Raw genomic sequence first — 13902 nt, forward strand, 5'->3', positions numbered from 1 at the left:
ATCAAAGGCATGTCAATTAAAACAATAATTAGATTTCATTTTCTGATTTAGCAAAATTTATTATTACATGCTTTATAAGGAATTTAATTTATAGAAAACTGTGCACTTATCTGCAGATGTCCAGGAAGGAAATTTATTGTAGCATATTTTTAAATAGCAAGACTTGGAACCGTTTAAAACCTCAACTTTAGAAAAATGATGACCTAAATTATGATACCTCCATACTATGGAGTCTTTCAAAAATAATGACATTAATTTATACATACTAAAATGGAAAGCTGACTAGGAAATACTGACAAGTGTAAAAGAGGAAAAATTAAAATAGAAGATCTTGCCACAGAAAAATATTAATGGTATGATGCATTTATTTAAATTATGTGTGTTAAGCTGATGAAAGAACCGTAATATATAGCAGGATAGAATGCAGTGTAAAACTATTGTGATAAAAAAAGAGAAAGAATCATAATCATTGTAGTTTGGTTACACAACTTTCTCAGGAAATGAGAGACCAAATAGATTAACAACTGTAAACTGAACATTACAATTTTAAAAAGTCAAAATTTTATATACATGAAGAACTCCACATCAACAGAACTTTTTCCCCAGCATGTAAAAAATAAGGAATAATTACAAAAATATATTGTATATAATGGTCACACAGAGTCAAGTGTAAAACAAAACAAAACAAGAAAACTTAAAATTGATTTAAAAGAATAGAAAAAGTATAGTCCCAAATGTTGGAAATGAAATAAATACATGTTGCTGTACCCCACTGATTAAAAAAGGAAATTAAGAATAACTCTCAACCAAATCATAATAAAATCACTATATTTCAGAACGTATGAGGTATAGTTAGGCCAGTAGAGAGAAGAAATGTGTAGGGTTAAATACATTTATTAGAAAACAAGAAAAAAAGAATTTTAAAAAATAATGAAATAAAGACAGAGATCAATGAACTAAGAAGCAATAGTTACACAGAAACAAGCTATTTGTGAAATAAAATGCTTTTTAGAAAAAATCATTTTGGAAAAAGCATTATAAGCACATGAAATATAATAAAAACACAATAAAGATTTCAGAAGTATGTGTCATAAACAAGCCTATTCTAACGTATGGAAAAACTAGATGGAAAGAATACATCTCTAGAAAATATAAAATGTCAAATGAAAGAGAAGTATGAATTAGAAAACTGGAAAATACCAAAAGGAATTGTTGTAATAATCATAAAAAAAACAAAAACACACTCCGTCAGTTGATCTAATGAATTTTCCCAAACTTGTAAGAAAAATTTCTATTTTACACAAGTCCTTCCAGAAATTACCTTTGTATTATTTAGCGTTTCGTATATAAGCATTTTACATTATGGTAATTCTAGTGTTTGAGGTATTTGGAGGTCTGTATTTATAGTTTTGAGTTTATGCTGACTCTTGCTCATGGACTCTTGCTCCAAATTCAAATAAAAAGAGAAAACTAAATGTGTGATTCTGAAAACAGCAGGCTCACTAAAGTCTACGTAAGGAGAGTAGTAACATTAACCTTAATCTGTATAGCAGATCTCTGAACATCATGCAAAATACCATGAAAAGACAGAGTATATGTAAAGAAGAAACAGAGAAATATGGAATTCCATGAAATATTTTATATACACAACCCCTACACCTATATACCCATATCCATATATTCATACCCCTCATTTTGAATATCTGTGTTCATAAATATGTCTATAGAAAATCTATCTATCTATCTATCTATCTATCCATCTATCATCTACTGAGAGAGAATGGAAAAGTAAAGAGAATTCAAAGTTGGACACTAACACCAGTTTAATTAAATAAGTCTAAGATTTAATCCAATATTTTAAGGGAGGGGAATTGATGTTTAATACCAGAAAAATACCAGTTTGTCCATTTTTGGGGAAAATGGAAGAGACATTTTTTAGGGAAGAAAAAAACTGACTCTTTCTGTACAGTACATAGAGGATAGTCTGAGGGTATCCTCAGCACTAAGAAAAGGAAGTTCTTATGAGAAGAGCAAAAAAGTGTGTCAAGAACAGGAGAGATTAATTAAATCTGTTGACTACTGAAGATAAAGAGTAGTTAAGGACTATTGGTACGTTGCCTGAAGAGGTGACTGTTTTAATTTTTAAATTTTGATTCAAATAAACTAATATTTAAATTCATGGCCATTTGAAATGTGACCTTAATTATAATACAAAAAAAAACATGTAATGCTAAATTTTAATAATAAAATTTTAGGATATAGCATTAGTTTTTTAGTTTAATATTTAATTAATTTAATATTTTTGTTTGGATTGATTATAGTTTTTCCAAAAGCACTGGATAATTTTGGTAATCAAACTGATTAATTCTGTCTCTTGCTTTTTTATAAATATAGTTTTATCTTATATTTCCTAATTCTGATGTTGCTATAAATGTGTATATATCATGTGTACATAAATACATAAAAATATCTATAGTAATGTAAGTATATGTATAGTTATGTTTATAACAGTATGGTGACTATAATTAATGGTGCTGGTTTGCTAACATATTTGGTAACACATATTTTATTAAGGGCTCATTTTCCCTAAAATAGTATCTTCATATCTGTTAGACTACTTTGAAGCTTGGATAAACATTAATTTATCCAGAAAGAATTTTTTCCCAGGCATTTAGAGTTGCAAATCAACAATATAATTTAAAAATAAATCTTTGATGCCTCGCAGGTGGTGTAGATTCTAGCCCCAATATCATGAGCTATGGTTAGGAATTTTCAGAGAGACTTTCTCTTCTCTTTTTCCATTCCTTTTAGCACCACAAGTAAGAGAGGAAAATATCTTCAGGAACTCTTTTTGTAAGGTGGGCTTTTTCAAGTTCACCCCCCCAAGAATATTGTTCTTGGAGGTTTTATGAAGGAGGATGTCCACATCTGATCTCTCAGACAGACTTTGCCATTGGTTCTAGGGCTTTCTTACCTCTGTGACTGCACTTTCTTTTTATTTCTGGCTTTTGAGGGTTTTTTGGGGTTTTTTTTGTTTTGGTTTGGGTTTTTTTTGCCTTTTACCACCTCATATATTCAAAAGTATTTCAGCCAGAATTTTTAGTTGTGCAAGTTGGTTCCATAAAAACCTAAGCTACCATATTCTGAGCTTCCTCTCGTGCTCAGTTAACCTTTTGAGGAAATTGCAATTTAATATTGAGACCTTGCATTTGTTCATCAAATATTTATTGAACGGCTACTTTGCAAATACATGAGTGAAAGAAAGATAAAAATAAAAATCCTTGTCTTGATGGAGCTTGCATTCTAGTGGCTAGAGGATGTAATACACAGTAAGCACAAGAAATAAATCAGTAAATTAGATAGTATGTTAGATGATAACAAAACCATGAGGAAAAAAAGCAGAGTGGGGTAAGGGAGCTGGAAAGAGCAGGTTAAACTGTAGGATAAACTAGCAGAGTCATGAGAGGGTGAGATTTGAATGAAAATTTGAATCTGGTAAGAGAATTGAGGTGAGGGTATGGCTTTCTTGGCTATCAGGCTGGGCATCAGATCTCCATAATCCCTTCTGCCCTGACTTGTAAAAGGCTCTAAGCCCCAGTATTTGTCCTATCTTGGAGCGTGGGATGGAGGAAAGGGGAAAATAGGGGAAGAAGGGGAAGGAGAGAGGGGTGGAGGGAATTTAACACCAAGTCTGGACCTTCTTCATCTGCCCTAATTTTCAATAAGTAACAAGTCATACTCTGTTATTTTCTGTGAAATTCTATAAATGTATTATATTAGTAAATTCTTTTCTTGGAATAGTTTCTGAGGTGTGTTCAAAATTTAAATTTCTTCCACCCATATTTCTCTGGATTTCCTCTATCAATAATTAGTACAACTTTTTTCCAAATCTCATGTTTGTGTGATTAGAGAAATACTCACTTATTTTTAATTTCTTATGCAAAGTGGCAGGTATTTAATATGCATGACAGTATTTTACATATAGTACTCATACTTTAGAAGAATGACTTATCTTAATGTGCCATGAATTCAGAAGGTGTAGTATAAATGGAAATTAGATAATTAATCAGTGTTCAATTTTTCTGATACACACTTCTATTCAGGATTTGCTTCCATTTAGCCATAAATGCTATTTATCTTCATATAAATATATATTTTAAAATAATAAATAAGTAGTGTTTAATATTGGTTAAAGTTTCATTAGTATGGACCCTTATAGAAATACTCAGTAAATGCACGGTCCTTTCTAACCAAGATCTTTCTTAACACATTAGGAAAGCAAAAAATATATTCATAAGGAAAACATGTTCAAAAATGCTTCCCCAAATTGACATTAAAATTCAAAAATAGCATTCATTAGCACTATTTTTTTTTATATTGTTCTTTTTCTAGTACTCTAGTTTTACAAGGAGAACTGGTATCCATTAAGCTAATGCATGTTCTGCTTGAAGCTGCATCAGTCTTGCTGATACTCAGACACACTTCTGCTCCAAAACTGTGTTTTGGTCTGTTAGGTTAATGGACTTGAGTTTATTAAGTTTATTAAGAAGATGTCCTTTAACAATCTTTCTAATCACTAGTTTCCATTTAAACTGAGACCTTAACTGTCCCAGTGCTGATGCTAATAGCCAGTTGGGAATTATCCTTCTTATCATGACTTCTTCTAACTGATCTGAAAATTGGAATAAAATAGTTTTATTAGACTTGTGACTATTTCCTGGCACATGAAAAACAACAGGAAGGAAAAGAAGAATACATGATATTCACTTTCTATGAATCCTTCTGGTTTTCTTCTCTTTCTAATTTACTTTTAAGATAAAGTCAAGTTTGTTCTTTTCATAAAGGTCTAATGCTTTCAGGTTTTAGGATATGAGTTTGAGTTTTGATGAGATTCTTTAAAACCTTATTTAAAAAATTATTTTTGTTGTGGTAAAAGTCACATAATATAAAACATACCATTTTAACCATATTTAAACATATAGTTCAGTGACACTACATTCACATTGTTGTGCAACTCTCACCATCATCCATCTCCCAAATTTTTCACCTTCCTAAACTGAAACTCTGTTTTTAAATATAAATCAACTTTATTTCCTGAATATTACCTTTAAATAATAATGAATAAAATGTCATTTATATAGTCCATGACTAAATATTTTCATTTAAAATTTTGTTATAATCCTTTGGATCTTTCTATGTTGTTCATAGTTTTCTATGCATCCCAAGAGGAAAGGGTATGGAGATGACAACATTTATCTTGACATCACTGGCATAAGTTCTTTGTAATGGGAAACAGGTTCAGAGGCTGAATGCATGAAATTAAGAAACACAAGAGAAAGGTGTTAAGTCTTTGCAGGCATTGGTATGATTCTTTTTCTAGTCAAAAAAGTAATATTTAAAATTTCTTAAGTGTGATGAGACATTTTTTTAATGTCATTAAATTCAGCCTGCTTACCTAGATGAAAACGGTTTTGCTGTGTTGTCTTCATTAAGATAAACATTTTCTATGATTAGTACAGAGACAATAGACAATTACTGAGGCAGCAAATGTCCCCTATAAGGAGTGAGACTGCCTCATAGATTTTGCTGCAGTTATTCAGCTTTTCCATTGTTGCCTTACTTTTAATACAAATTCCCATGATCTTTATTCACTTTGATATTATGTATACTTCTCTATGATCTATGTAAGGCTTGACTTTCAAGAAAAGATTTACAGTAGTGCAGCTCTAAAAGTTAAAAATAATGGGCTTCTTTACTCTCTAAGTGCATGCTTCTCTTACCTGTAACAATTGCCAGGAGACTCTATACCTTCCTTTATGTCCTGCTGATTGACTAAAAGAAGTAAAACAGCCTCTACTATCATATAACATCTTGGCAAAACACTACTCTTTACTTTTAAGAGTAGGATCTATGAAAAATTTCCCATGTCTATACAATTTAAACATAATTCTACAGCTATATTATACTTTGATATTTGAAGATAACTTTATATTATTATTGTTTGGCTGTAAGAAACAAAATATAAGACAGTAGAAGAGTTACCATAAATTTTTATTTAAGCAAAATAAATGACTAGTGACAATTAAAAAACCTTTTATTTATTTTTTTATTATACACTTTGAATTCTGAAGACCCAAATGATAAATATTCAGAGATTTTTTTGAGCCAGTTGTTAAACCATTGTCAGTTTCAAACTAGCTATGGTAGAAATAACTACACCGTGAAAATCAGCAAATGCTATGGCTTGGGGCTTGCCCCACACTCATCTTCCTCTCCCCCACCATACAGTTTACTAGCACACCATTGATTTTACTGCCAAATTCTTGTCAATATTTACTTCTATATTAGTTGCTGATATAAATATCAGATGTAAATTTTTATCATATACAGAGGACTGCCTATAAACTGTCATTCTTTAAGAAATTTACTCAATAGTTGTTGAATTAAATGTCAACTTTTATTGTCATAATATCTAAAATAATTTCTTATAAAAATGTGTGAAACAATGAATTGTCTCTTGTTTTCAATGATAGTGGAAAGTGGAAATATAATCTCTTTTGTGGCTTATATTAATTCTGGATATTGTAAGGTTTACAGAAGTATTGTAGGACTTTCAAAACCACAATCAAGAAAAGTGGTAAGTTTTAAACTTATGTATTCTTTTTAATCAATTAGCCTATCTTAATGAATAGGAGATACTGAACATGTTTTCTTGTGTTTATTGGTCATTTATTACTTGTCTTCTTTTGTGAAATAGCTGTTCAATTTTTGACTAATTTTTCTTGCATTTATTTTCTTCTTTTTACTGAGTTGTAAGAAGCAGGAATGTAAAATAAGTTGTAAGATATATTGAATTGTAAGACTTAAGAACAAACTAGAAGCACATTAAAAGATGCTTGACATCATTATTTATCAGAGAAATGCAAATTAAAACTACAACAAAGCACTTCTATAAGCATATTAGATTGGTTAAAATACACTTAATATATGACCCTGAAATTCCACTCTAGATATTTACTCAAGAGAAATAAAATATATGCTTACAAAAAGACTTACATGAATCTTCATAAGCCAGAAACTGTAAGTAATCCAAATATCCATTGACAGTTGAATGGATAGAAAAATTGTGGTATATTCATTCATTGGAATGTCATGCCTCAATAAAAGAATTTATGATACATACAAGAATATGGATGAATCTCAAAGCCTTAAGTTGGGCAAAAAGGTAAACCTCAGAACAGTGCATTCTGTATGATTCCAGTTTTATGAAGTTCTAGAATAGGCAAAACACTAATACATAGTGACAGAAAAGTTAGAACTAATCCATTTTGGCTGGTTAGGCAATCTTCAATGTAATTCAATTTAATATGCAAACTTCATTGAATTTTGCTGTACTAGTCATATTCAGTGTAAAGATTTGTCATTTATATAAGTGGCATATCAATTCGTTAGTTATTGGCTTTTGACCCCAGGGTACTTAGTAAAGGCTTTCACCTGTTCTGAGTTCTGTCACTGTCCTACCCTGAGGGCTACATTCTTTTTTTTTTTTTTTTTTTTTTTTTTTATCTTACTGCTCAGCAGCTCATTCTTGTTTTAATACTGTTGGGCTCTCCCTGAAAATATAATTTGGAGTTTCAATTTTTTCTCCAGAACTATGCATATTGAAACTACTGTCAGCTCCTTTCCACAAAATTCCTTATTTGGACTTAAATTGCTAGTTCCCTGAGTCAAACTCACTTTCCATTTTTCCTTTTTTAATTTATACAAAAAAGTTAGGGTAGAATCTTATCTTTTGCAGTTAATCATCTCATCAGTACCATTCCTGGCACTCTCTGCTTATTTTCATTATTCTCTGTTAGTTCAACAACTGTGCCTTGCAGCTGGAACTGAGGTAACAAATGGTGGTTCACAAAACATACTAAATTATGCTTACAAAACAGTATCCTAGGACCTTAAAAAATGGAATGAGTTCAAGATTTCATAAACAACTTGGTGTATTAACACATTTAATTTCTAGATCACTAAAGTACAGTGCCTTCAGCTGTCTTAGATATGCTGAAGTTCTCATCAATCTATTATTTTTCTAATATAATTTAAATACATGTATGAATAAATGTTCTCTGATTTGCCTGAAACTGCTAATTTATTTTAAATACCATATACCAAAATTATTTATCCATTATATGGAAGTGGTTTCATTAAACATCAGTTATCTATATCTCTTACAGAAAAAAATACGAAGACTTGTGTATATGGGTAAACTTAAGGAGAAGGAGTCTTTTGGTGAGATTAGTGTTCTTCTTCAAGTTCCTTTCACATACACAATAGTTACTGGAAAAGACGTTGAGATGGCAATTATTGAAGATAAGGACCTACTTGGTAAATACATAAATGTCTTTTATTTCAACTGTTATACCATTTTATTTGATGAGTTTTTGGTAAGAGTAGACATATTTCGCAGACAAATTGGGACACTCAGGTAAGTATGGGTGTATGTATATTATTTACAGAGACAGCATATCTATAGATAACCCCCTTTATAACTTCATAGTCTATCTGACTTAATTGTGCTACTTTTAGAATATATTAGCAATATTTTAAAAGACTGATTTTAAATTACTAAAATCTCTCTGCCAATTCCCAAGTTACCATTAATAGCAACATTTTCTCCTTTTCTGGAATTTTTTTTTTTTTTTTTTTTTAATCATTGCTTAAGTGTTTCTGGTTCAGGTCAAGTGTGTACTTTCCTCCAATTGGTCAAGTGTATATGAAGCTCCATGGATTGCAGTATTTAAACTTTTATATGAAATTTTATTTTATTTAAAAAAAAAATTATTGGAGTAGAGTTGATTTACAATGTTGTGTTAGTTTCAGGTGTACAGCAAAGTGAATCAGTTATACATATACATATATATCCACTCTTTTTTTTTTTTTTTAGATTTTTTTCCCATATAGGCCATTACAGAGTATTGAGTAGAGTTCCTTGTGCTATACAGCAGGTTCTTATTAGTTATCTATTTTATATATAGTAGTGTGTATATGTCAAACCCAATCTGCCAATTGATCTGCCTCCCCACCTTAACCCCTGGTAACCATAAATTTGTGTTCTACATCCGTAACCATAGTTCTGTTTTGTAAATAAGTTTATTTGTATCCTTTCTTTTTAGATTCCACATACAGGCACTATCATACGATATTTGTCTTCCTCTGTCTGACTTACTTCATTCAGTATGACAATTTCTAGGTCCATCCATGTTGCTACAAATGGCATTATTTTGTTCTTTTTTATGGCTGAGCAATATTCCATTGTATATATGTACCACATCTTCTTTATCCATTCCTCTGTTGATGGACACTTAGGTTGCTTCCATATCCTGGTTATTGTAAATAGTGCTGCAATGAATATTGTAATGCATGTATCTTTTTGAATCATGGTTTTCTCTGGGTATATGCCCAGGAGTGGGATTGCTGGGTGCTAAGGTAGTTTTATTTATAGTTTATTAAAGAACCTCCATACTGTTCTCCATAGTGGCTGTACCAATTTACATTCCCACCAACAGTGTAGGAGGGGCCCCTTTTCTCTGCACCCTCTCCAGTGTTTACTGTTTGTAGATTTTTGGATGATGGCCATTCTGACCAGTATGAGGTGATACCTCATTGTAGTTTTGATTTGCATTTTTCTAATAATAAATGATGTTGAAATTTTAGAGCTCTAGTAATATTAGAATAATAATTGTGCAGTCACCTGTGATTGACCCTCCAAACATTATAAATATTCAAATAGGATATGCAATTGAATATGAAATATAAATGGTTAAAAGATCTAGAAACGTATAGAAATTAACATGGGTGAGAGATTTGCTTTAAATAAGCTCAATTAGAAATTTTTCCATATTACTTGTGTATGATTTGACTGAATTCTCTTTTCTGAATTTCAAGGTTTGTTTTAATTTTAATGTCTCAGAGAATATGTATGCTCTACCTTCTTAACTCTGATTTTGTTTAACTTCAAATTCATGTATCCATTTTTAATAGGTATACATTTGAAATAGCATTGATTAATATTCTTTCCTTCTGTGACATTCAAATACCAAACCCCTCAAGGTACATATCACTTAAAAATAATTACAGACCACCAGTTATATTTGTAATATTCTCACTTGACATAGGCTAGTTTTTTCTTTTCCTGTACTAATTATGTTAACTGCTGCAAGGTAAATAAATACACTGTGGACTCTTTTATGTAAACCAACATTTCACAAATGAAAGTGCTTCTTTCAAGCATGCATCTGAATCTTCTTTGTCATCCGACAAACTAAAATTCAAATAGATGGCGTAGTATAAGCTTCAGTTGCATTTTTGTGTGTGTTGTTCATATTTTAAATTCCATTCTATATTTTGTTCATTTGGGACAGATGTTATAAAGCTACTGACATGTTTTGTGACTAATTAAACATTTAGTTTTCTAGTAATCCATTTTACAATTCCAAAATTTTTTTACTATATTTAACAATCTTTTATAGATTAGAATGTGCAGGCAACGTAATCCACATATGAGAAAAAGACATTTTCTCAGGTATATAGTTCACACTCTATCTGCACCTATATAAAATACATTGAAGAGTTAACATCACTTAAATGATCCAGTTTATCAATAATATTTAGAAAATACCTAAAGGAAGCAATAAATTCACTATACTTCAACCTGGGATAAATAGAACAGAATCCAAGGAACATAAAATAGTGCATAAATGTTACATATTGTATCTGGAGAATTATATATACAACTATTTATATATAATCTTAGAAGATGTTCAATAATTAGTTTGACAGTATTTAAAAGGACTTGAAGAGTGATTCCTTTGTTTATTTAGTTGTTAACTTTTGGAAAATAGGAAATAACTTGTTTTGTAATCTGTGTACATGCTTCTCAGATACTACCTTGAGCATCTAAAGAAAAATGAGAACAGGGTTATTAAGTTTAATCAATATAAGTATATTCTTTTTTTTTCATATAATGCCACTGGTAATTTAGTTTATCTGATCACTGTTTTTATGAAGGTAATATATTTTTTCCAGATGCAGAATTTATACCTCACGTCATTTAGATTAAAATTATGCATACCAACTACCTTAATTTTACTGATATCTGGAATTCTCATGTACCACAATGTTCACTGCAGCACTATTTACAATAGCCAGGACATGGAAGCAATGTAAGTGTCCATCAACATATGAATGGATAAAGATGTGGCACAAATATACAATGGAATACTACTCAGCCATAAAAAGAAACAGAATTGTGTTATTTGTATGGAGGTGGATGCATCTAGAGTCTGTCATACAGAGTGAAATAAATCAGAAAGAGAAAAACAAATACCATATGCTAACATATATGTATGGAATCTAAAAAAAAAATGGTCTTGAAGAACCTAGGAGCAGGACAGGAATAAAGACGCAGAGTAGAGAATGGCCTTGAGGACACGGGGAGGGGGAAGGGTAAGCTGGGACGAAGTGACAGAGTGGCATTGACATGTATACACTACCAAATGTAAAATAGATAGCTAGTGGGAAGCAGCCACATAGCACAGGGAGATCAGCTTGGTGCTTTGTGACCACCTAGAAGGGTGGGATAGGGAAGGTGAGAGGGAGACGCAAGAGGGAGGGGATATGGGGATATATGTATACGTATAGCTGATTCACTTTGTTTTACAACAGAAACTAACACAACATTGTAAAGCAATTATACTCCAATAAAGATTTTTTTTTAAAAATTAAAAATAAAGCATAAAAAAGAAAAGAAAATAACAAGTAAATAAAAATTAAAATTAAAAGAAAAATAAAAAAAGAACAACAACAACAAAAAAGAAGTAGTAATATTTTCCTGTGGCCTTAGCTGTCAGTGTCTTTGCCCCGTCAGTGAGTCACAGCCAATCCCTACCTACACAGGAAGTCCTCCAATACTTCTAGGTAAGTCTATGCACCTGCTGTGGCCACTGTGGGTTCAGCTCAGACTCTGATCTGGCCTTACACCTGCGTGTACTTGCCCCCAAAGTCCACAGCCTCAACTCTGGGAATTCTCATTGTATATTCAGATATTCCATAGATGTAGGGTTTACCAAGCCGATTGCAGGGATTTAATCCACTGGTCATGCAGCGGTATTCCGTTTCTCTTCTTTGGTTGCACAGCCCCTGTGGTTCAGCTTTGGTTTTCACCCCGCCTCTGCGTGTGGGCCTCCCTCAGGCGTCTGTTCCCCTCCCAGGCAAGAGGAGGCGAAAGCAGTGGCGGATTAGGGCTCACTTGCTCACTGAGGCTTGGGGGAGGGAGGGATATGGCAGTCACAATTAGGATGTCCGAGGAGTACCTGCGGCAGCAGAGGCCGACGTGAAGTTGCAAGAGTCTGAGGCGCACCGTAGGTTCACCCAGGGAAGTTGGCCCTGGATGGCAGGATCCTTGGCAGTAGCGGGCTGCACAGGCTTCTGGGAAAGTGTTGGCAGTGACCTGCCTTGCACACAGGACGCTTGGTGGCAATGGTGGCAGCCTCTGTTGTCCGAGATAACAGCCGCGGCTAGTGCTTGTGCTCACGTAGGTGTTGCCCTGCCATCTGTGAGCACACAGCAGGAAGCTCCTATGGTGGGCCACCTATTGAGCACACCACAACAAAGGTCTCCTGCCTCTCCACGATGCTCAGGCTTTTTCCCGGACTCCATCCTATCTAGCTTTGGCACACTAGCACCCTCAGGCTGTCCTCATGCAGCCAATCCCAGTCCTCTCCCTGGGGTCTGACCTCTGAAGCCCAAGCGTCAGCACCCAGCCCCCAACCCCCCACCCTGGCCAGCAGGTGAGCAGACAAGCGTCTCTGGCTGGTGAGTGCTGGTTGGCACCAATCCTCCGTGTGGGATTCTCTCCGCTCTGCCCTCTGCACCCCTGTTGCTGTCCTCTCCTCCAAGGCTCTGAAGCTTCCCCCCATCCCTGCCAGTGAGGGGGCTTCCTAGTGTGTGGAAACTTTTCCTCCTTCACAGCTCCCTCCCAGAGGGGCAGGCCCCATCCTGATTCCTTTGCCTCTTTTTTTTTCTTCTTTTTTCTTTTGCCCTGCCCAGTTACGTGGGGATTTTCTTGCCTTTTTGGAAGTCTGAGGTCCCCTGCCAGTGTTCTGTAGGTGTTCTGTAGGAGCTGTTCCACATGTAGATGTTTTCTTGATGTATTTGTGGGGAGGAAGGTGATCTCCACGTCTTACTCCTCCGTCATTTGCCCCTGGTCCCCATAATACTTTATTTCTCCACAAATATGTGGTCTCTTTCATTCTCTGATACTCTTACATATCAATAATGTATCCTATTATTAAAATTCCTAATATTTTAATGATTTAAGTTCAGTTAATTTACTTATATTAATTTTTCATTAGATTTTCAGAACAAGTTCCTCTCATTTTGTGAACTGGCATGCTTCCTTTCTAGAGACAGTGCAATTCATGATATTTCTACTTTTCCTAGATTCCCAGAAAGAACAATGTCACTTTTGGGACTTCCCTGGCAGTCCAGTGGTTAAGACTCCATGCTTCCACTGCAGGGGGCATGGGTTCAATCACTGGTCAGGAAACTAAGATCCTGCATGCTGAGTGGTATGGCCAAAAGAAAGAAAAAAAAAAGAACAATGTCACTTTGCCACTTTTGACTTTGTGGTAGCTTCCTTACCTAGATAAACTCATGTTATTATTTCTTCATTACTTTCCCTATTTTTCATTTCTGCTACTTTAATCAATTTTAGTTATGATTATGTATTTACCTGATAACAGAATTTAAAATATATTTTGAATTTAAAAATATATAAATGCATCAAGTATCTTATATAGAAGTAGATGGATGAATTATTTCAATAGTAAAAAAGGCAGAATTTACATA

At 33.3% G+C, this 13902-nt stretch overlaps 1 protein-coding gene across 1 annotated transcript; it reads left to right on the forward strand.

Moving 5' to 3' along the window:
- The first annotated feature begins 1448 nt into the window (after positions 1-1448).
- On the forward strand, positions 1449-13655 carry CNBD1 (cyclic nucleotide binding domain containing 1). Its single transcript, XM_082433317.1, has 2 exons — positions 1449-6664; positions 8103-13655. The coding sequence occupies exons 1-2, from the start codon at positions 6494-6496 to the stop codon at positions 8481-8483; spliced, it is 552 nt and encodes a 183-aa protein (XP_082289443.1). The 5' UTR covers positions 1449-6493; the 3' UTR covers positions 8484-13655.
- The last annotated feature ends 247 nt before the right edge of the window (positions 13656-13902 follow it).

Source organism: Balaenoptera physalus (assembly GCF_965194825.1).
Source record: "Balaenoptera physalus genome assembly, chromosome: 17".
NCBI classification, from domain to species: Eukaryota; Metazoa; Chordata; class Mammalia; order Artiodactyla; family Balaenopteridae; genus Balaenoptera; species Balaenoptera physalus.

Coding starts and splice junctions, on each gene's coding strand:
- CNBD1 (XM_082433317.1), top strand. CDS start 6,494: ATGTGTGAAACAATGAATTGTCTCTTGTTTTCAATGATAGTGGAAAGT. Junction 6,665..8,102: donor TTAAACTTATGTATTCTTTT/TAATCAATTAGC, acceptor AATTTAAATACA/TGTATGAATAAATGTTCTCT.